This window comes from Myxine glutinosa, chromosome 14 (genome assembly GCF_964187855.1).
Source record: "Myxine glutinosa chromosome 14, kmMyxGlut1.1, whole genome shotgun sequence".
NCBI classification, from domain to species: domain Eukaryota; kingdom Metazoa; phylum Chordata; class Myxini; order Myxiniformes; family Myxinidae; genus Myxine; species Myxine glutinosa.
In genome coordinates this window covers 25,380,556-25,403,371 of record NC_136274.1, presented here as the reverse complement: position 1 = coordinate 25,403,371, position 22,816 = coordinate 25,380,556, and the positions used below count along the sequence as shown (strand labels likewise).

Sequence of the window (22,816 nt, the reverse complement as noted above, 5' to 3'; positions counted from 1 at the left end):
GTTATAAAGCCATAATAGAATATCATTGCCGTTGGCATCATGTGAAAAAATTAAATGAAACAAGAAGAAGCCGGAGCCGGTTGACGTCTTCGCGAGTTCGCGGCTCGTTCACCTGTATTTGGTGAACGGGGTCATCTTACATCCGGCTTCTTTCAGCGTCGCTTACCAGACCCATCTCGCTTTGAGTGATAACTTAAACTTAACGATGCTGCACGTAAGTCTTTAAACTCCTGATGTCGCCGGTTTAAGAAACCCCAATAAACAGCTGTGTGAGAGGACAGCCAGCGCGAGTCAAGGTTACTTTGTTATTTTGTGACATGAAAAACAATTAATACTAATAATACTAATCGTAATAGGTGCCTCTATAAAAAAATACGTACCGTTGATACGTCATACATATGATTCTGTTTAATCAGGTAAGGGGGACAGGAGTAAAATCAATTCTCACAGCCCATCTAAGGGTTACCTGTGGTGCTGGAAGGAAGGATGAGAGAGCCTCCAATTGAAGCGATGAAGTGATATGGCCACTTAATTGCTGAAATCTCTAGATTCCTAGTGTAGGAATGCCAAGAATTGCCAACAAGACTAATCTCGTACCAACCCAAGTACAACACGTGCAAAAAGTCTGAAGTTCAGTCGGTCCCATAGCTATTTATTTATTTATTTTTTTGTATACTGAATCGAGGCTCGTGAAAGAGCTAACATTTACTTCACAAACAAATCAACCAGACAAACAAAATATATAAAAAGAGGGAGCGGAAGACAAGATGGGGAGAGAAAGGGAAGCACACAAACGCAACATTTGAGAGCAGGGAGATGTGTGGAAGGGAGAGGGCTTGGGGGGAGGAGGCGTGGGAAGGGGGGGGGGAGGGAGGGAGAAGTATAAAACACAAGGACACCAAGGACTTCCAGGACAGAAGTTGGTATTTCAAAAAAGTGGAATTGGGGTGAAATTAGCGGGTGTAGAAAAGATCAAGGTTTTGGATGGGGGAAGATAAGAGATGGTGGTGAACAGCTGTTTTAAAGACCTGGAGGGTGGAGTTGGATTGAAGAGAGTGAGGGAGTTTGTTCCAGAGGTGGGAGAAAAGAGGAATGAAGGAGTGAAGGTGAGCAGAGAGTCTTGATTTTGGCAGTTTGACCATAAGAGGGTTGCAGGCAGATCTTGTGCGACCTGTAGGAATATTTGCGGGACAGAGCCCAGAGAGAGCTGGGGGGGGCAAGGCCAGAGAGGAGTCGGTAGAAGACGGAAAGACCACCAACCTGCCTGCGGTGAGTGAGTGAGAGGCCCTTGGAGTTAGCTTCATCGCGGGAGATTCCAATGATTCTCAATGCTTTGGTTTCAACAGCGTGAAGACGAGCTAGGTGTGAGGCAGGAGCACCAGCCCAGAGGGGAGAGCAGTATTCCATTGAGCTGCGGATGAAAGCCTTGTATGTGGTGAGGAGCTCAGGTGTGCCAAGGAAGGACTTCGCACGACGGAGGATGCCCAGTCGGTGACTGGCTTTGGAGGCCAGATTTGAAATGTGGTTTTCCCAGGAAAGATCATGGCAGATAGTGAGACCCAAAAGCTTGAGTGACAGAACTTCTTGGAGAGGATTATTCAGAAAGTGGATGGGAGGGTTGTCCAGTCGGTCTTTTCGGAGAGACATCGTAAGAGTGTGCGATTTGTCAGGATTGAAAGACATGTTCCACTTGTTTGCCCAGTCTGTGATTTTGTCCAGGTCTGCAGAGAGTGAGGAGGCTGCAGACTGCCGATCTGAGGGATGAGGAATGGAGCGACAGAGAGTAGAGTCATCAGCAAAGAGATACAGAGGATTTTCAAGAGAGTCAGAGAGATCATTGATGAAGACCAGAAAAAGCACAGGGCCCAGAACACTGCCTTGTGGAACTCCAGCCTGAACAGGAAGAGGAGATGAGAGAAACCCATTTAGGGCCACACGTTGACTACGACGAGAGAGGAGGTCCGCCAGCCATGCGTGGAGATTTCCATGGATACCAAAAGAGGAGAGTTTGGTGAGCAGAGCGGGGTGCCAGACCGTATCGAAGGCACGTGATATGTCAAGGGAGACTGCTCTAATTTCCTGTTTGGCATTGAGGACCTCCATCCATTGTTGAGAAAGCAGAAGTAGCATGTCCAGAGTAGAGTGTCCAGGTCTGAAACCAAATTGATGATCAGAGATCAAGCCATTGGAGAAGAGGAAAGATTTCATATCTGAAGCAATGATGGATTCCATGACTTTGCTGATAATTGGGAGAAGGCTGATTGGTCTGTAGTTGCTGGGATCTGTTTTTGCACCTTTTTTGTGCAAAGCGGTGATGTTGGCAGATTTCCAAGCAGATGGAAGATCACCTTGAGCAAAAGAGAGGGTGAAGAGAACAGAGAGAGGGAGTGAAAGAGCGGAAGAACAGGATTTTAGGACCCGTGGGCTGATGCCGTCAGGTCCAATTGCAGAATCCGAGTCGAGGGTTGACAGAAACTTTTCCACCTTGTCAGGAGGAAAGGACACAGAGTACAGGAGCAGCTGGGTACGACTGGGTACGGTGGGTACAGAGAGGGATGGGTTTGGGACACAAGATTTAGAGGCAAACACAGAGTTGAGGCATTCAGCTTTTTCACGTGCGGAGTCAGCCGTGTGGCCATTTGAGGTGAGGGAGGGGATGGAGGGGGAACAAACACCAGAAACAGATTTGACCAGACGCCACCAGGATTTGGAAGAGGGAGGCAGATAAGAGAGTTCGGTCCTGAGAACGGAGAGATATTGTTTCCTGGCTCTCCTGAGGGTGGACACACACTTGTTTCGGGCTTTGTGAAAGGAAATGAGATTTCCTTCCGTTGGATTTGCTTTCCAGGAGACGAAAGCACATTTATTAGCACAAAGCAAACTAGAACGGGCACTCGGTAGAGCGCATACCTTCGCCGCAGCTACTGTTCTGTACTTGGCATGGGAGTGTAGGGAACAGAACAGTGAACAGTTTGGTGCTGATTTCATGCAAATCGGATAAGAATTGACCGAGTTATGACAAAAAACGCACATTTTGCAAGGTCGTGACCCCCCTGACCTTTGACCCCCAACCGCTAACAAGGGTAATGTCTTCACTGGGTCATGTCGTATATCACAAGATCGGGCATTGAATTCTGAACATTTTGGCATTAGTTGCATGCCAATTGGATAAAAATTGAGCGCGCTATGGTAAAAATACGATTTTGACCTTTTCGTGACCTTGACCTTGACCTTTGACCCGATTGCTCCCAAAATCTAATCAAATGTGTCCCGTATAATAACGAATCATCCCACCAAATTTCATGCAATTCGGTTGAATACTTTTTGAGTTATGCGAATAACATACACACACACACACACACAGACATACAAATAAATACACAGCGATCAAAACATAACCTTCCGCTTTTGCGAAGGTAATAATTCTAATGGTTGCGCAAAAAGGAACACAATGAAAATCTAACAATGTCACGTGATCTACATGATGTACTAGTCATCATCCACGGCGTCAAAGGTGGAGACTCCCTGTCCCTCCTTGTTGAGGTTCTCCTGATACTGACTGTGGTGGTATGTGCCGACATGATCGTCCTGCACTAGCTAGTATGACGGTTTACAGGTGCAGCATTGGTGTCCATGGCACGGGATTGACTGTCGACCCAAAATACGATTGGCAACCGTCGATTTTTCTAATTGCGCACTCACGATACTTCTTGAACCATGATGTTCCATTTCTTCCAAAGAAAAGAAAACGCGGGATGTTGACTAATGTTCGCGAGATGTCAAGACCACAGCGGTCGAGAGAGTTCCACTCTGCAGTGCTCGCTGGGTGCTGATTGGATAAAAAGCCCGGAAGGGAGAGGGAAAAGGAAGCAAGCGGTTTTGCAAAGTGAGAATACCATACTACAGCTTCAAGTCACGTTGGGTGTCGGAGTTTTTTCAGTATAGTATACCTCAGGACTGTGTGTCAGGCGGAATACTTGTGCATCTGGTGGGGCTGAGAAAGCTGTTGTTGTTCCCACCACCCTACCTAACCAAGCTGGATTGCCTCTTGTTGTCGGGCCATGAAAGAATGAAAAAAAACATTTGCAATTTGTCAAATTTCAAAAAAAATACCAAGATATCGCTGAAATTTTAATAACATTTCCAACGTCCCATGATCCAATCCAAAAACCAAGGAAAAAGCCCAGATTCGCTGAAATTTTAATAAAATCTCCAACGTCCCATGATCCCATCCAAAAACCAAGGAAAAAGTACAAGATTCGCTGAAATTTTAATAAAATCTCCAACGTCCCATGATCCAATCCAAAAACCAAGGAAAAAGTACAAGATTCGCTGAAATTTTAATAAAATCTCCAACGTCCCATGATCCAATCCAAAAATCAAGGAAAAAGCCCAAGATTCGCTGAAATTTTAATAAAATCTCCAACGTCCCATGATCCAATCCAATAATCAAGGGAAAAGCCCAAGATTCGCTGAAATTTTAATAAAATCTCCAACGTCCCATGATCCAATCCAAAAACCAAGGAAAAATCCAAGGAGTGGCCCCGCAGCGCTGAACACTGAACAGGCTCCTCCAACCTAGAGCATCGGGAGGCGATGATGTCAGCAAAGCATCCAATTTAAATTGGTCTTGTTGGTAGGTGGCGGCTCTTCTTTTTTTCTCTTATTTACTTTTTGCGAATTTCACCTGAGGAGTGCAACATATATATATATATATATATATATGCACACACACACACATCGTATATAAAATTGACTCGCTGTAGGGAATACAGGTTGAAAATTTGACCGTCATAGGTCATGTGGTCTGACAGCCATGTTGGATTGAAGGTAAAACCTTTTTTAAAAACCCTTCTCTCAAACCGCTCAACCAATGAATACAAAACTTCACATGTATGATGGACTTTCCATGGGGAATATAGTTTGAAAATTAAAACTTCATATGTCACGTTTTCTGGCAGCCATATTAGATAGAAAAATTAATGTTAGCGGATCAATTAGAAACTTTAAATAAGTGATCGACTACCCATGGAAAAAACAAGTTTGATACCAATGACGTCATTGGTCATGTGTCAAGCAAAACTGGGCGGCTTTGCCACTGCATGACTGCTCGCAGTTATAAAGCGCACGTCTACTTGTTTATTTATTGTTGTTTGTAGATTGCAATGGCCTGAGTCATGCTGAGAGTTAAATTGTTTTTAATTTCATTAAATGACTCAAATTGAATTTGTTCAACCAGTTTTTTTTGTCTACAAAATGTTACAGGGTGAAACTTTAAGATTTCTGTTTTGTTTTGGGGAACTTCCCTGCTGGGTTTTTGCCTTTAATAATAAAATTGCGTGTGTGTTTGTGTGTGTGTGCTGCACTTGGTTGTGTGTGTTGCATGTGTGTAATCCGTGCACATTCATTATCTCGCAGGTTGTGTGCGAATGATGGATCTGCAGATAACCCCTCAGGAGTTCCTGGCTCTTGGGGCAGCTTCCATAATCACTGGGTTTTGTTATGGGATCCACAAGTGGCATTTTGCCACGGTGAAAGCTCTTCGGGTAAGTTTGATCCTGACTCTCGGTTTGACCTGACCATATTTATTGGCTCTGAAGTTAAGTTGCGTGTATTGGCTGGTATGACTGTGTTGAAGTGCTTAAGGTCATACCCCATAAAGAGAAACTAGTTTACACTATAGAAAGTGGGGAGGAGAACAGTGGGACGATCATCAGGCTAGTTCTATTTTTTATTTTAGGGATTAATATGGTTGGTGGATGAAGAATGAAAAATTAAATAAATGAACAAGATTATAACTATTTAATTGACATAATCATTTATTTATCATTTTTAAAAATATCATTTATTAAATTGTTTCTTCGCCCCCAGTGGTGTTTGTAATAGTGGACATGGATTTGTCCCCGAAAGATAACAATTCAGCAGCCAACTACAGTGTCCCCATCACTGCCCACTAACCCCTTTAATATCACCGACTTCCATTAAAAAACTCGAACAGAAAACGGTGCAAATGATTTCAGAAATCTCTTGGCTGTGCACGTCAAACCTCTTAACCCCCTACCAGACCTCACCTGTTCAGAAAACGTATGTAGTGGATGAATCGAATTTTACATGATGGATTTATCTTTCATTAAAACTTGTTCATCAGAGATGACGCTTGCTTGTGACTTGCGTTGGGTGGTACAACCATCATGAAAAGGCCTGGCCTGTCTTTTCTACAAGGATCTTTCCAGCCTGTTTTGATGCTCTCTGCAGTTTCACCAAATCACCTTTTTAAACACCACTAAACCAAACACAGCAACCGACAACTATCGGGGACGCCTCTTCGTGGTTGTTGTACCCCTCACCGCAAATCGGGGGGCAAATCTTCCCTATTCTTCCCTGCTGCCCGGATTCGTCAAGGCAGCACAGTCATGGTCAGAGTGCCGATCGGTCCCCATGGACCAGTTCTTTCCCTATCATCTCTCTCTTTCCCTCTCTCTCTTTAACTCTGTTGCATCCCCAACATCATGAATGCGGGGGTACACCATCCTCGATCAATCGGCTGTCTCCGTGCCGCGGGCTTGTTGAAGAGAACTGTCCGGGGCTATACAACAAGAACTAGAGCGGCACTCAGTAAAGAGCAAACCTCCGCCTGGTTGGCCATATCACTCAATGGTGAAGAATCACTTTATAAATTCTACTAGCTGGATCCGGATCCGGATCTTCACCAAAATCGAATCGAATCGTCCTTGTCACACACCCAACCTGTCCACCAAGTTTCGTCCAAATCCGTCCATAACTTTTTGAGATATCCTGCTATGTATCGTTTTTGGCCCTATTTCCCAATGGTGAAGAATCACTTTAAAATTATAGTAGCCGGATCCGGATCTTCATCAAAATCTAATCATTTCGTCCTTGTCACATACGCTACATCTCTGCCAAATTTCGTCCGAATCCATCCACAACGTTTTGAGAAAATTTGTTCACAAACGGACAGACACGGGTGAAAACACAACCTCCATCCACCTTTGGTGGCAGAGGTAACAACAACACAGCAACTGTACAAGATAACACTCTTGATTAGTGAAGCATAGAAAAGCTTCATAATGGTTTTATCGACCCTATATTATTTTAGCTCCCGTCCCACCCCCCATCTTTTGGTAACACTGCTAGAGTAAATCTCCTCTTATTCGCTTTATTGAACCGCCTTTAGAGGCCATTTTCCCCCGCAGAGCAGGGGTTGGCCTTTTTCGGGCACCGTGGTCCCCTGTTTGAAGCAATGTTTTATGCCCGGATGCCCTTCCTGCCGCCAACCCTGTTAGTCGCCTCTTGCGACACAGGGAATTACCAGTGAACTGGTACTCAATTTGCCGACCTCGGAAGGATGACAGGCTGTCAACCCCCCTGGTGTTAATTCAGCGATTGACCGGGATTCAAACCCAGCCAGTATCCTAGGATCCCAGCCCAGCACCCTAACCGCTAAGCCAACACCAGGCTTTATTAATGCTCGTATTTACAGTTTCCTGCAATCTTTCATCATTCCACCACTGTTGCATGCATTTCACATCTGCAAAGTTTAGTTTATACTCTAATGTATTGCCTTGTACTACAGGAAGCCCCAAGGTACCCTCCAGACAAGGGTCTTGTGAAGGTGTTAGAGGAAGCACCCGGGAAATGCTTGCCATACGTCATTATTGAAGGTGATTTGTAAGAGCATTTGATAAATTTTCTTGAGTACCCATCCCAGCGAGGCATGGAGTAAACGTTTGTAAATTTGCGTAAGTGTTACGGAAATGAGCTTTAGGGGTTAAATGAACTCTAGTGTAATGGCACTTATTTCGTATTTGTTTAGTTCAGTGTATTGTTTTCTGTGTGAATAGATATGCATTGCGTATGTAGACGAAATTTAGCAGAGAGGTAGTGTATGCGACAAGGACAAAATGATTAGATTAAGGTGAAGATCGGGATTCGGATCCGGCTCGTAGAATTTGTGAAGTGATTCTTCACCATTGGGAGATAGGGCCAAAATGATATATAGCAGGATAAATTATCTCAAAAAGTTGTGGACGCATTTGGACGAAACTTAGTGGAAAGGTTGAGTGTGTGACAAGGAAGAATTGGTTAAATTTTGGTGAAGATCCAGATCCGGATCTGGCTAGTAAAATTTTTAAAGTGATTCTTTACCATTAGGTTTTGCGCTAAAATCGACATATAGCACGATATCTCAAAAAGTTATGGATGGATCTGGACGAAACTTGGTGGACAGGTTGTGTGTGACAAGGACTAATCGATTCGATTTTGGTGAAGATCTGAATGTGGATTCGGATATGACAATTATTTAGTTTTTAAGTGATTTTTCACCATTGAGAGTTAGGGTGAAAAGCGATAAATAACATGATATTTAAAAAAGGTATGGACGGGTTATGTCTAAACTTGGTGGACGAGTTGGTTAGGCGACAAGAACAAGCCAATTAGATTTTGGTTCAGGTCCGAATCCAGATCTGGCCTATCAGTGGGATACATAAACTGTTCAGCCTGGCAGAGGTATGCTCTCTCCTGAGTGTTTTATAATGCAATATAATATAAATTTCCTTCAAAGGAACGTCAATGCAGGAGAAGGTAATTAGGCCCATCAAGGCAGTGCAATGGTTGCCAACTTATGGTTGTTAGTCCGTGATCTATCCTTTTTAAAGCTGAGCGTCAAACAAGGAAGCAGCATGGACCAATTTTAGTCTTGATATTGAGAGATGGGGCCAAAAGCAAGATATAGCATGATTTTTCAAATGGTTGTGATGAGTTATGACAAAACTACGTGGATGAGTTGGCTCTGTGACAAGAACAGGCCGATTCGATTTTAGAGGTCCGGATCCAGATCCGGCCTATCAGTGGGATACAAAATGTAAACTGTTGAGCCTAGCAGAGGTTTGCGCTCTGCTGAGTGCCGTTCTAGTTTTCTTCTGTGATTTAGACCTGATCACGTCATTGAGACCCTGAATTAATATGGGGGTGTTCGGTTCGTTAATCAAATAATTTATGTTTGAAACAACGAGCATTAAATGTAACCGGGTGGAGAAGAAATCTCATTAACTTTGCGTAAAAAAATTTTTATATCGAGTACCGGTAAACGTTTTATATAATGTGTGAAGTGACTGGCTGGTTATCGCCAGGGCAAGTCGAGAGTTTGTGTTTCGTTCAATGGCGGTAGCTACATTTCAGTGTTATGTTTAACATTTTCTTCTTCATCTTCTTCTTGCGTAAGGCAAATAGTGGCTCACAGGCCCAAGTCAAAATCAGACAGCTATATGGCTAAGACTCAACCATTGTTGATTTAAGATCATCGTGTTATGGTTTCCGATATTGCCTCATTAACATTGCCTCAAATAAACATTGCCTCATTGCCTCAAATATATATTGCCTCAACATTGCCTTGAATAAATTGAATAAAATTGAATAATTGAATAAAAAAAAATAATAAATTGAATAAATAATTAATTGAATAAAAACATTGCCTCAAAAAGAGAACCATGACAATCACAAGTACATATGGGCAGGGTGCAGCCCGAAGTGGAGATCGGTTTCTGAGGTTTGGGACATGGAATGTAGGGACAATGACAGGGAGATCAGGAGAAGTGGTGGAAGTATTGGTCAGAAGAAGGGTGGACATATGTTGTGTGCAAGAGACGAGATGGAAGGGAAGTGGTGTGAGAATGGTGAAGGGTAGGCAGGGACAGAAATACAAGTTTGTGTGGCAAGGGTGCCCGGAGGGCGTGAATGGTGTTGGTGTCCTGTTTTCTGAGGAGTTTGTAGACAGTGTGGTGAGTGTGACTAGAGTGAGTGATAGGTTGATGATGGTGAAAATGATGATTGGAAAGCTCTTGGTGAACGTCATCTCGGGATATGCTCCGCAGGTTGGTCGAAGCGATGAAGAGAAGGACAAGTTCTGGTGTGCGATAGAGAAGCTGATGGAAAACGTGAAAGATGAGGAAGTTGTTGTGGTGGGAGGAGACCTGAATGGACATGTGGGAAGGAGTATGGATGGTTTTGAGGGAGTTCATGGGGGTTACGGATATGGTGTGAGAAATGGAGAAGGTGAAAGGATTTTGGAGTTTGCTGATGGAGCTGATTTGTTGATTTGTAATACTCAGTTCCAGAAAGAGGACAATAAGCTTGTTACATACACGTCAGGTGGGTCGACGACAACCGTTGACTACCTGATGGTGCGTCGGCGAGATAGGGGGCACCTCCGGGACACAAAGGTGATCCCGGGGGAGGAGGTTGTTTCACAGCACCACTTGGTTGTCTGCGACATAAGGGTGAAAGGTGCGAGGAGAGCTCGGCGGGTGAAGTACCAACCGAGAATGAAGGTGTGGAGGTTGAAAGAGGTGACAGTAAGGGAGGCATTAAAAGAGAGGCTGAGTAGGGTAGAGGATGATGTGGTTGAGCTTGAAAGTGGTTGGATGTCAATGAAAGCTAGTCTGTTGGGAGCCGTTGGTGAGGGATGTGGATGGACAAAAGGACCACCGAGGCACTCGGAAACATGGTGGTGGGATGTTGAGGTTGGAAAGAGGATTGACGAGAAGAGGAAGAAGTTCAAAGAGTGGCAGAAGGCGAAGGGTACGGGAGCAGAAACAGCAGAGCATGAAAGTTATAAGGCAGCCAGGAAGGCTGCAAAGAAAGAGGTAGCAAAGGCGCAGGAGGCATGGAGGAAAATGTTCGGAGAACGCTTGGATTCGGAAGAGGGTCAGAAAGCAGTATTCAGGATTGCAAAGCAGATAGCGAAAGAGAGGTGTGATGTGATGGGGGTGAGTTGCTTGAAGGATGAAGTGGGACAAATCGTTGTCGACCCAGATGGAATTAAAGGAAGATGGAAAAGATATATGGAAATGCTGTTGAATACCGAGAATGAATGGGATGGCAACATAGAGAGTAACCCAGTTTTAGGACCGGCAGAGAAGATAACTGAGAAGGAAGTTGAGGAAGCGATAAAAGCAATGAAGAGTGGAAAAGCGGGAGGGCCGACGGGAGTTGTGGGAGATATGTTGAAGGCAGCAGGAAGTTGGGGTGTGAAGAGAATGACAGAGATCTGTAATCTGGTGGTGAAAGAAGGCCGCATTCCAGTGGATTGGGAACTGAGTACCCTCGTCCCTCTATACAAGGGGAAAGGTGACCCTCTGGAGTGTGGCTCGTACCGAGCGATAAAGTTATTGGAGCATGGAATGAAGGTATTGGAAAGGGTGTTGGAGAGGAGGATAAGGAAGAAAGTGAAGATCGACGAAATGCAGTTTGGATTTATGCCAGGAAGAGGAACGACAGATGCGCTTTTCATTGTGAGGCAGTTGCAGGAGAAGTACATGGATAAGAGGAAGAAGTTGTTTTTTGGGTTTGTTGATCTGGAGAAAGCATTCGATAGGGTTCCACGCAAAGTATTGACATGGGCATTGAGGAAGTTAGGAGTGGAGGAATGGTTGATCAGAGTAGTGATGGCAATGTACAAAAGAGCACGCACAGCTGTAAGGACGAAGGACGGGAACAGTGGTGAGTTTGAGGTGAAGGTGGGAGTGCATCAGGGGTCGGTACTAAGTCCACTACTATTTGTAGCTGTGATGGAGGTGCTGGCTCAGACCGTAAAGGAGGGTTTACCTTGGGAGTTGTTGTATGCAGATGATCTGGTGTTGATTGCAGAAAGTATGGATGGACTGAAGGAAAAGATGAACAAGTGGAAGGAATGTATGGAGACAAAAGGTCTGAAGGTGAATATCGGAAAGACAAAGGTGATGGCAAGTGGTAAAGCATGTGGTGAGGTGGAAAGAACTGGGAAGTGGCCGTGTGCTGTGTGCAGGAAGGGTGTCGGAGTGAACTCCATTCAATGTACAATGTGTGCTGAGTGGGTTCATCAAAAATGTAGTGGTCTGAGAGGGTCATTAACCAGTGTGGCAGCTACATTCAAATGTAAGGTGTGCACAGAGGGAGCTGCAGATGGAGGAAATGTTGAGTTGGATCTTGGAGACGGCGTGAAGCTGGAAGGTGTGAAAACATTTTGCTACCTCGGAGACATGCTGAATGGAGAAGGTGGATCAGACTCGGCAACGGTTGCTCGAGTGAGATGTGCATGGAAGAAGTTTCGGGAACTGAGTGGCGTGCTGATGAGGAGGAGAGTGTCGCTGAAGCTGAAGGGAAAGGTGTATGCTGCATGTGTGAGAAGTGTTATGATTTATGGGAGCGAGACATGGGTAATGAACGTAGAGCAGCAACGAAGGCTGGAAAGGGTGGAAATGCGAATGGTTCGATGGATGTGCGGAGTATCGTTGAGAGAGAGGAAGACAAATGATGAATTGCGAAAGATGATGGGAATATTGCCTGTGATTGATGCTGTGAAGAGGAACAGGTTGAGATGGTTTGGTCATGTATTGAGGAAGGATGAAAGTGACTGGTTGAGAAGAGTGATGGAAGTTAATGTAGAAGGAAGTAGAGGACGGGGAAGACCGAGAAAGACTTGGCTAAAGATGGTGGAAGAAGAAATGCGGGCAAGGGGGTTAACAAGGAGAGATGCAGAAAATAGGGCAAAATGGAGAAGATTGTCATGGGGACCGCAAGGCTAACCCCCGCTCTAGCAGGGAACATGGCCTTAAAATGCATGTTGTGTTGTTGTTGTGTTATGGTTTCCGGTTTTCTATATGGCTAATTTAAAGTTATAAGGCAGCCAAGAAGGCTGCAAAGAAAGAGCGCAGGAGGCATGCAGGAAAATGTTCGGAGAACGCTTGGATTCGGAAGAGGGTCAAAAAGCGGTATTCAGGATTGCAAAGCAGATAGCGAAAGAGAGGTGTGATGTGATAGGGGTGAGTTGCTTGAAGGATGAAGTGGGACAAATCATTGTGGGCCCAGATGGAATTAAAGGAAGATGGAAGAGATATATGGAAATGCTGTTGAATGCAGAGAATGAATGGGATGGCAACATAGAGAGTAACCCAGTTTTAGGACCGGCAGAGAAGATAACCGAGAAGGAAGTTGAGGAAGCGTTAAAAGCAATGAAGAGTAGAAAAGCGGGAGGGCCGACGGGAGTTGTGGGAGATATGCTGAAGGCAGCAGGAAGTTGGGGTGTGAAGTGAATGACAGAGATCTGTAAGCTGGTGGTGAAAGAAGGCCGCATTCCAGTGGATTGGGGACTGAGTACCATCGTCCCTCTACACAAGGGGAAAGGTGACCCTCTGGAGTGTGGCTCATATCGAGCGATAAAGTTATTGGAGCATGGAATGAAGGAATTGGAAAGGGTGTTGGAGAGGAGGATAAGGAAGAAAGTGAAGATCGACGAAATGCAGTTTGGATTTATGCTAGGAAGAGGAACGACAGACGCGCTTTTTATTGTGAGGCAGTTGCAGGAGAAGTACAGGGAGAAGAGGAAGAAGTTGTTTCTTGGGTTTGTTGATCTGGAGAAAGCATTCGATAGGGTTCCACGTCAAGTAGTGACATGGGCATTGAGGAAGTTAGGAGTGGACGAATGGTTGATCAGAGTAGTGATGGCAATGTACAAAAGAGCGCGCACAGCTGTAAGGACGAAGGACAGGAACAGTGGTGAGTTTGAGGTGAAGGTGGGAGTGCATCAGGGGTCTGTACGAAACCCACTACTATTTGTAGCTGTGCTGGAGGTGCTGGCTCGGAATGTAAAGGAGGGTTTACCATGGGAGTTGTTGTATGCAGATGATCGGGTGTTGATTGCGGAAAGTATGGATGGACTGAAGGAGAAGATGAACAAGTGGAAGGAATGTATGGAGACAAAAGGTCTGAAGGTGAATATCGGAAAAACGAAGGTGATGGCAAGTGGTAAAGCATGTGGTGAGGTGGAAAGAACTGGGAAGTGGCCGTGTGCTGTGTGCAGGAAGGGTGTCGGAGTGAACTCCATTCAATGTACAATGTATACTGAGTGGGTTCATCAAAAATGTAGTGGTCTGAGAGGGTCCTTAACCAGTATGGCAGCTACATTCAAGTGTAAGGTGTGCACAGAGGGAGCTGCAGATGGAGGAAATGTTGAGTTGGATCTTGGGGGTGGTGTGAAGCTGGAAGGTGTGAAAACATTTTGCTACTGATGAGACATGCTGAATGCAGAAGGTGGATCAGACTCGGCAACATTTGCCACTGTGAGATGTGCATGGAAGAAGTTTCGGGAACTGAGTAGCGTGCTGACGAGGAGGGGAGTGTCGTTTAAGCTGAAGGGAAAGGTGTATGCTGCATGTGTGAGAAGTGTTATGATTTATGGGAGCGAGACATGGGTCATGAACGTAGAGCAACAATGAAGACTGGAAAGGGTGGGAATGCAAATGGTTCGGTGGATGTTCGGAGTATCGTTGAGAGAGAGGAAGACAAATGATGAATTGCGAAAGATGATGGGAATAGAGCCTGTGATGGATGTTGTGAAGAGAGAGGAACAGGTTTTTTTTTTTGGTTTTTTTTTTTTTTTTTTGTATACAAGATCGAGGCTCGTGAAAGAGCTAACATTAATCACACAAAAAGACAAACCGACACACAAAACACAAAAAACAAGGGGAGCGGCAGACAAGATGGGGAGAGAGGGGGAAGGACACAAAAGAGAGGGGGAAGAGGGGGAAGGACACAAACACAACATTTGAGAGCAGGGACATCGGGAGGACTTGGGGGGAGGTGGGAGAGGATTAAAGCATATGAACACTGCAAGGACTCTGGGGTGAATTACCGGGGGTAGAAAAGATCAAGGTTTTCGATGGGGGAAGATAAGAGATGGTGGTGAACAGCTGTTTTAAAGACCTGGAGGGAGGAGTGGGATTGAAGGGAGTGGGGGAGTTTGTTCCAGAGGCGGGAGAAAAGGGGAATGAAAGAGTGAAGGTGAGCAGAGAGCCTAGACTTTGGCAGTTTAACCATAAGAGGGTTGCAGGCAGATCTTGTGCGACCTGAAGGAATATTGGGGGGACAGAGCACAGAGAGAGCTGGGGGAGCAAGGCCGGAGAGGAGTCGGTAGAAGACAGAAAGACCACCAACCTGCCTGCGGTGAGTGAGTGAAAGGCCCTCGGCGTTGACTACATCGCAGGAGATTCCAATGATTCTGAAAGCTTTGGCCTCAACAGCGTGAAGCCGAGCAAGGTGTGAGGCAGGAGCACCAGCCCAGAGGGGGGAACAGTATTCCATTGAGCTGCGGATGAAAGCCTTGTATGTGGTGAGGAGCTGAGGTGTGCCAAGGAAGGACTTCGCACGACGGAGGATGCCCAGTCGGCGACTGGCTTTGGAGGCCAGCTTGGAAATGTGGTTTTCCCAAGAAAGATCATGGCAGATAGTGAGACCCAAAAGCTTGAGCGACAGAACTTCTTGGAGAGGATTGTTGAGAAAGTAGATCGGAGGGTTGTCCAGTCGGTCCTTTCGGAGAGACATTGTAAGAGTGTGAGATTTGTCAGGATTGAAAGACATGTTCCACTTGTTTGACCAGTCTGTGATTTTGTCCAGGTCTGCAGAGAGTGAGGAGGCTGCAGACTGCCGATCTGAGGGATGAGGAATGGAGCGACAGAGAGTAGAGTCGTCAGCAAAGAGATAGAGAGGATTTTCAAGAGAGTCAGAGAGATCATTGATGAAGACCAGAAAAAGCACAGGGCCCAGAACACTACCTTGGGGAACTCCAGCCTGAACAGGAAGAGGAGATGAGAGAAACCCATTCAGGGCCACACGTTGACTACGACCAGAGAGGAAGTCCGCCAGCCATGCATGGAGATTTCCATGGATACCAAAGGAGGAGAGTTTGGAGAGCAGAGCAGGGTGCCAGACCGTATCGAAGGCACGTGAAATGTCAAGGGAGACAGCTCTAATTTCCTGTTTGGCGTTGAGGACCTCCATCCATTGTTGAGAAAGCAGAAGCAGCATGTCCAGAGTAGAGTGACCAGGTCTGAAACCAAATTGATGATCAGAGATCAAGCCATTGGAGAAGAGGAAAGATTTCATATCTGAAGCAATGATGGATTCCATGACTTTGCTGATAATTGGGAAAAGGCTGATTGGTCTGTAGTTGCTGGGATCTGTTTTTGCACCTTTTTTGTGCAAAGCGGTGATGTTGGCTGATTTCCAAGCAGATGGCAGATGACCTTGAGCAAAAGAGAGGGTGAAGAGAACAGAAAGAGGGAGTGAAAGAGCAGAAGAACATGATTTTAGGACCCGTGGGCTGATGCTGTCAGGACCAGTTGCAGAATCAGAGTCGAGGGTTGACAGAAACTTTTCCACCTTGTCAGCAGGAAAGGACACAGAGTCCAGGAGCAGCTGGGTACGACTGGGTACGGTGGGTACAGAGAGGGATGGGTTTGGGACACAAGATTTAGAGGCAAACACAGAGTTGAGGCATTCAGCTTTTTCACGTGCGGAGTCAGCCGTTAAGCCGTTTGAGGTGAGGGAGGGGATGGAGGGGGAACAAACACCAGAAACAGATTTGACCAGACGCCACCAGGATTTGGAAGAGGGAGACAGATAAGAGAGTTCGGTCTTGAGAATGGTGAGATATTGTTTCCTGGCTCTCCTGAGGGTGGACACACACTTGTTTCGGGCTTTGTGAAAGGAAATGAGATTTCCTTCCGTTGGATTTGCTTTCCAGGAGACGAAAGCAAGTTGTTTCAGGGCAACAGCCTCACCACAAGATTCCGTGTACCATGGACGGGAGGAAGGGTATGACAACTGAAGACGAGATGGTATAAATCTGTGCATGAGAGAGAGCAATTTACTTTGAAAGAATTCCCAGGATGAGTTGATGTCAGAGGCGGTAGAGATGGGAGACCAGTCCAGATGATTGATGGCTGCTTGAAGACCGTGCCAGTTGGCCTGAGTGAAATGCCAGACTCGTCGACGCTGAGGAGGCTCTCTGAGAATGGTCAGAGAGATGTCCACTTTGACAAGCACATGATCAGATGAGCCGATTGGAGCAGAAGAAGAGCAGCAGACATTTTCAGGGAAGTTTGTCATAACCAAATCCAGAAGAGAAGATGCTCCGTTGACTGAGATCCGGGTCGGGAAATTGACAGATTGTGTCAGTCCCAGTGAGTCGCAGAAGTCCTTTGCTGAAGAGCCATGGCTGGTGAGAGAGGTACCCACACCCAGCCAACTGGCATGGTGACAATTGAAATCACCACATATGAGGAAGAGAGAGTTGGGATGGGTAGATAGAAGTTGGTCCATATTATCAGACAGTGAGATGTAGATGGAGTCATCGCTGATTGGTGGACGGTACAACACACATATGAACAAAAGGTGGGAGCGAAGGGGAAGCCGTAGCCAAAGGTATTCCTGGGGGTGAGGTGGAGAGAGGGCAGTGGAGGGCGAGTGAGGAAGAGAGTTTTTTATAAAGATAGCAACCCCACCTCCAGGACGAGGCTCAGGTCTATCATACCGGAGGAGGGAGTAACCTGGGAGAGATACCAAGGCATCAGAGACATCATGAAGGAGGAAAGTTTCTGTTAAGCAGATCACATCTGGTTTGTCAGAAGCAACCTGTATGGAGAGGTCAGTCAAGTTTGAGCGAAGGCCCCGGATGTTTGAGGTCCATACCGTTAATGAAGAGGAAGGGGGAGCATCGGGTCCAGAACAGGGGGGGGGAGGGGTAGGGTAAGATGTGGAAGAGGAGGAAGAGGAAGGGGGAGCTGTTGAAGGTGTGTCAGAGATTTCAGAATAGCTTGGAGAAAGGGAAGAATGGGGCGGACAAAAGGTTTGATGGAGATTGGGTGAGGCACAGTGAGGTGTTATTTGAGGAGGGGGAAGAGCAAGGCAGAAGGTTTGGGGAGATGAAGGTGAAAGTTGGAAAGAGGAAGAAGCAGGGAGGATGCTTTGAGGAAGAGGGGTGAGAGGGTTGATGCAGGTTGAGATGGTTTGGTCATGTGTTGAGGAAGGATGAAAGGGACTGGTTGAGAAGAGTGATGGAAATGAATGTAGAAGGAAGTAGAGGACGGGGAAGACCGAGAAAGACTTGGCTAAAGGTGGTAGAAGAAGAAATGCGGGCAAGGGGGTTAACAAGGAGAGATGCAGAAAATAGGGCAAAATGGAGAAGATTGTCATTCGGCCCGCAAGGCTAACCCCGCCTCTAGCAGGGACAATGGCCTTAAAATGCCTTTTGTTGTTTGCTGTTGTGTTATGGTTTCCGGATACCCCAAAGAGACACATCCAACACAAAAGGGTTCCCTAGTTTAGTTGTATATATTACAATTTTGTTTCGCTAAATTACCTCGACCTTCATATCAGTGAAAAGGGAAATGTGTTGTGTTTGTGTGAGCGGACTCAAAACCCCTTTGTAATTCTTCTCTTTCTAAATCCCCTCTCTACTTGTCTCTCTTCTTATCCCTCTCCCCATCTCTATCTCTCTCCCAACGTTCAGGCTGGGTTACTGACTCGCCTACATGATTTCCTCTGTCGCACTACAAATGTTCACCCACACGGTGCACCACATCATTAATTTACCCCCTCGTCTTTATCTCCCCTCCACTTTTACACAATGGGACCTATGTAAGCCCACAGGCTTGTGTCGGGTGAGTAAGGGGTCGCCAATAAGCCCTGCCCTCTTCTTCTCTTTCTGTCTTTCACCCTTACTTATCTTGTTTCCCGGGGTATATGAGGTGGAGAAACGTGCTAAGATGACTGACTAGGTGGGCTGATGTTTTTAATGGGCAAGATTTTTCTCTTGTGAACTGTTTGCCTGTAAATATGTGTCCTTTTGACCTTTATAAACTTTTTCAAAACTGCCCCATCATCTGTTCTCCATTAGTTAGGTAGATGATAGTGTGTACTAGTGACAGGGAGTTCTGCCACGCCGTTCTGCTCCTGCCATTTTGTTTGATAGTGGTGGGGCGTTGAAGGTGTGAAGTGTGTGAAATGTAAAGTGGAGTTAGACCCTGCCTGAATTAAACGTCCTGAATTAAATTAAACGACTGTGTCCGTGGTTGCCAGGGCGACCCATCGTGCCACGGAGTTATCTGCGGCTGTCGGCTTCACGGTCACCGGCTGGGAAGTGGGTCTGCGCTACTCACCTCGTGACCTCCGAACCCCTAACGATATAAACTATTGTGTTCCTGATGGGACTGCTTCTGTTTGCCCCATGTGTGAAGGAATCGTTGTCGCAGCGAAAGAGCCTCTGAGGAGCCATTTTGTGCCCGAAACTTCCTGCGTCCTGAAGCATGTGGTTGTGAAGGAGCACTCGTCGATATGGAACCGCTTCACGCACCACTGGTGTTTATCTTCTTCTCCAACACTTACAAATCCTCCGCCCCCCTCTCCCCACCTCTTTGAACCTTCTCCTCTTCTCTGTCATTGTATGGCCTTATTAAACTTTCATTGCTTAATTATTTTGTCATTTAAATAAAATTGCATTCTTCCTCATCACCATACCTCTTCTCCCACCAATTAAATTAACCCCCACCCCCTCCAATCGCTTCTGCACTCATATATAACCCCTTCAGCTTTTCTGCTTTTATTCCTTTTTTTTCTTTTTTTCTCTAATGTGTTCTATTTTGCTTTGTTTAGATGCATGTTTAAAAAAAAATTCACCCTTTGCTCCTCTTTCTTTAGGGATGACAGTCAACAGATCATGCATGAGCGCAAGGACTCCATTCCCTTTGTCCTTGTTCCACATGATGACAAGCTGCCACTGCCAGTCCAAATTTGTCACCCCTTCAAAGCTTCTGAACTCGACCTGGAAACGTCATATCAGTGTTTCCACCCGGCGGACAAACCGACCTTCATCTCCTTTGTGGGACAACTCCTGAGTGGCGTACGACGCAAAGGCATACTCGAGATAGAGCGTATTCTCAGACCTGGTGCACATCTTACGGCAATCGGAGAGTTATCACGGGAGAATGGCCTGTCGGGTCCGTTGCGTCTTGGTCCACCAAGTTCGCCGTTGCCCTACATACTCCGTTTTTTTGACTATGAGACAGTCATTGAGGAATGGGAGCAGAAGGTACGGTACTGGAATATGTTGCGTGCCTTTGCAGGCCTCGCTTTGGGCTTGCTCTTAGGCTGGATCGGATGGCGAGGCTTGCGGAGATGGCGGGCAAAACGAGCCATGGGGAAAGTCTTCATTTCGGAAGAGTCGATAGAATCGCCGTGTGTAGTTTGCATCTCGAGCCGACGTTCTTGTATTTTCCTGGACTGTGGTCACATCTGCTGCTGCGTTTCCTGTGCCGACGCCTTGCCTAGCAGGCACTGCCCCATTTGCCGTGCCGCAATCTCCCGCACAATTCAGCTCTTTCAACCATAGTGGTGCTTCTCTATCTCAGTCGTACTCGACCCTCTCTGACTTTGTGGATCATACCTCATCTCTCACACCTGCTTTTATTATTACCTGCATTATTTTTACATACGACGAGGTCATCTCGAAAAAAATCGAGAATCAGTCAAAAATCGGTCATCTCGAGAAAAGACGAAAAAAAAAAAAACTCAACTCCTCTTCGTTGGCACTTTATCTGCCTATCCCTTTCTCGTTTGCACTTTTCATTTCCAAACTTCTCCCACACCATGTTTGTTTGTTTTTTTTGTATTCAGTATCAAGGCTCATGAAAGAGCTAACATTTATCACACAAAAAAATTAAAACAGACACACAAAGTATATAATAAGGGGAGTGAGCGGTAGACAAGATGGGGAAAGAAGGGGAAGCACACAAACACAACATTTGAGAGCAGGGACATCGGGAGATCTGTGGGAGGGAGAGGACTTGGGGGGAGGATGCATGGGAAGGGGGTGAGGGGTGTGAGAAGTATAAAACACAAGGATACTACAAGGACTTCCAGGAAAAAAGTTGGTATTTAAAAAAAGTGGATCTGGGGTGAAATTAGCGGGGGTAGAAAAGATCAAGGTTTTGGATGGGGGAAGATAAGAGATGGTGGTGAACACCTGTTTTAAAGACCTGGAGGGAGGAGTGGGATTGAAGAGAGTGAGGGAGTTTGTTCCAGAGATGGGAGAAAAGACGAATGAAGGAGTGAAGGTGAGCAGAGAGCCTAGATTTTGGCAGTTTAACCATAAGAGGGTTGCAGGCGGATCTTGTGCGACCTGTAGGAATATTTGGGGGACAGAGCCCAGAGAGAGCTGGGGGAGCAAGGCTGAAGAGGAGTCGGTAGAAGACAGAAAGACCACCAACCTGACCGGTGAGTAAGTGAGAGGCCCTCGGAGTTAGCTTAATCGTGGGTGATTCCAATGATTCTGAAAGCTTTGGTTTCAACAGCGTGAAGCCGAGCTAGGTGTGAGGCAGGAGCACCAGCCCAGAGGGGAGAGCAGTATTCCATTGAGCTGCGGATGAAAGCCTTGTATGTGGTGAGGAGCTCAGGTGTGCCAAGGAAGGACTTTGCACGATGGAGGCTGCCCAGTCGGCGACTGGCTTTGGAGGCCAGATTTGAAATGTGGTTTTCCCAGGAAAGATCATGGCAGATAGTGAGACCCAAAAGTTTGAGTGACAGAACTTCTTGGAGAGGATTGTTCAGAAAGAGGATGGGAGGGTTGTCCAGTCAGTCTTTTCGGAGAGACATAGTAAGAGTGTGAGATATGTCAGGATTGAAAGACATGTTCCACTTGTTTGACCAGTCTGTGATTTTTTTCCAGGTCTGCAGAGAGTGAGGAGGCTGCAGACTGCTGATCTGAAGGATGAGGAATGGAGCAGCAGAGAGTGGAGTCATCAGCAAAGAGATAGAGAGGATTTTCAAGAGAGTCAGAGAGATCATTGATGAAGGCCAGAAAAAGCACAGGGCCCAGAACACTGCCTTGGGGAACTCCAGCCTGAACAGGAAGAGGAGATGAGAGAAACCCATTCAGGACCACACGTTGACTACGACTAGAGAGGAAGTCCGCAAGCCACGCGTGGAGATTTCCATGGATACCAAAGGAGGAGAGTTTGGTGAGCAGAGCGGGGTGCCAGACCATTTCGAAGGCACGTGATATGTCAAGGGAGACAGCTCTGATTTCCTGTTTGGCATTGAGGACCTCCATCCATTGTTGAGACAGCAGAAGCAACATGTCCAGAGTAGAGTGACCTGGTCTGAAACCAAATTGATGATCAGAGATCAAGGCATTGGAGAAGAGGAAAGATTTGATATCCGAAGCAATGATGGATTCCATGACTTTGCTGATAATTGGGAGAAGGCTGATTGGTCTGTAGTTGCAAGGATCTGTTTTTGCACATTTTTTGTGTAAAGCGGTGATGTTGGCTGATGTGTGTCCACCACTCTATTTTATCATATGTGTATTGACACCTGTTCTCTGCAAACAGAATAACAGGTGTTATACCCTGTTGGTTCCTATTCGTTTGCTTTTACCATTCTTATTCGTCCGTAAATTCTTTTCTCATCTTGCTTCCGATATTTTAGGTTATTCATACATCCTGCTTCTTCTTCTGCATGATCCTCCCGTTTTGCATCTACTTTTAGATGGTGTTTGGTGTTTGTCGCACCAATAAAAACACCAATAAATGGTGTTTGTCGCAGCACACCTTGTAAAGGTCATTTAAAACACGATGCTTCGTCCCTGATGAAGGCCGCTTCGTGGTTGCTATAAAGGATGTTTGTTCGTCTACTTTTTTGGCTTTTGATCAAAAATCCTGGATTGATATGTCATCTCCCGTATAGGCTTGTATGCACCGGCTTAACCAATTTTGTTTTGTTTCATAAACTGTGGAACCGGCTGTGGTGCTTGCTTCCTTTTATTTTTTTAATACTGTGTTTCTATATTTTGGATTCATTTCTGGAAGTTCATTGAAGAGAAGAAGAATTCAAAGACGACAACGGAAAGGTCATGCAGACACAGACATAACATTGCAAGGGCTCACCTTGAATGCATTCATTGCTACTTGTGAAGTTGAAGATTCGC

The 22,816-nt window shown here is 45.8% G+C and overlaps 1 protein-coding gene across 1 annotated transcript; it reads left to right on the top strand.

The window, feature by feature from the left end:
• Positions 1-39: 39 nt before the first annotated feature.
• On the top strand, positions 40-22,631 carry LOC137439511 (mitochondrial ubiquitin ligase activator of NFKB 1). The gene is made up of 5 exons (XM_068135330.2): positions 40-214; positions 5,419-5,546; positions 7,595-7,682; positions 19,071-19,191; positions 19,531-22,631. Exons 2-5 carry the CDS (start codon positions 5,430-5,432, stop codon positions 20,219-20,221), a joined length of 1,017 nt encoding a protein of 338 aa, XP_067991431.1. The 5' UTR covers positions 40-214; positions 5,419-5,429; the 3' UTR covers positions 20,222-22,631.
• The last annotated feature ends 185 nt before the right edge of the window (positions 22,632-22,816 follow it).

Bases quoted from the DNA above. Each gene is read 5' to 3' on its own strand.
- LOC137439511 (XM_068135330.2), top strand. From the start codon at position 5,430: ATGATGGATCTGCAGATAACCCCTCAGGAGTTCCTGGCTCTTGGGGCA. The intron at 7,683-19,070 runs GTGATTTGTAAG...CCATGTGTGAAG, and splicing joins GCCATACGTCATTATTGAAG to GAATCGTTGTCGCAGCGAAA. The intron at 19,192-19,530 runs GTGTTTATCTTC...CTCTTTCTTTAG, and splicing joins AACCGCTTCACGCACCACTG to GGATGACAGTCAACAGATCA.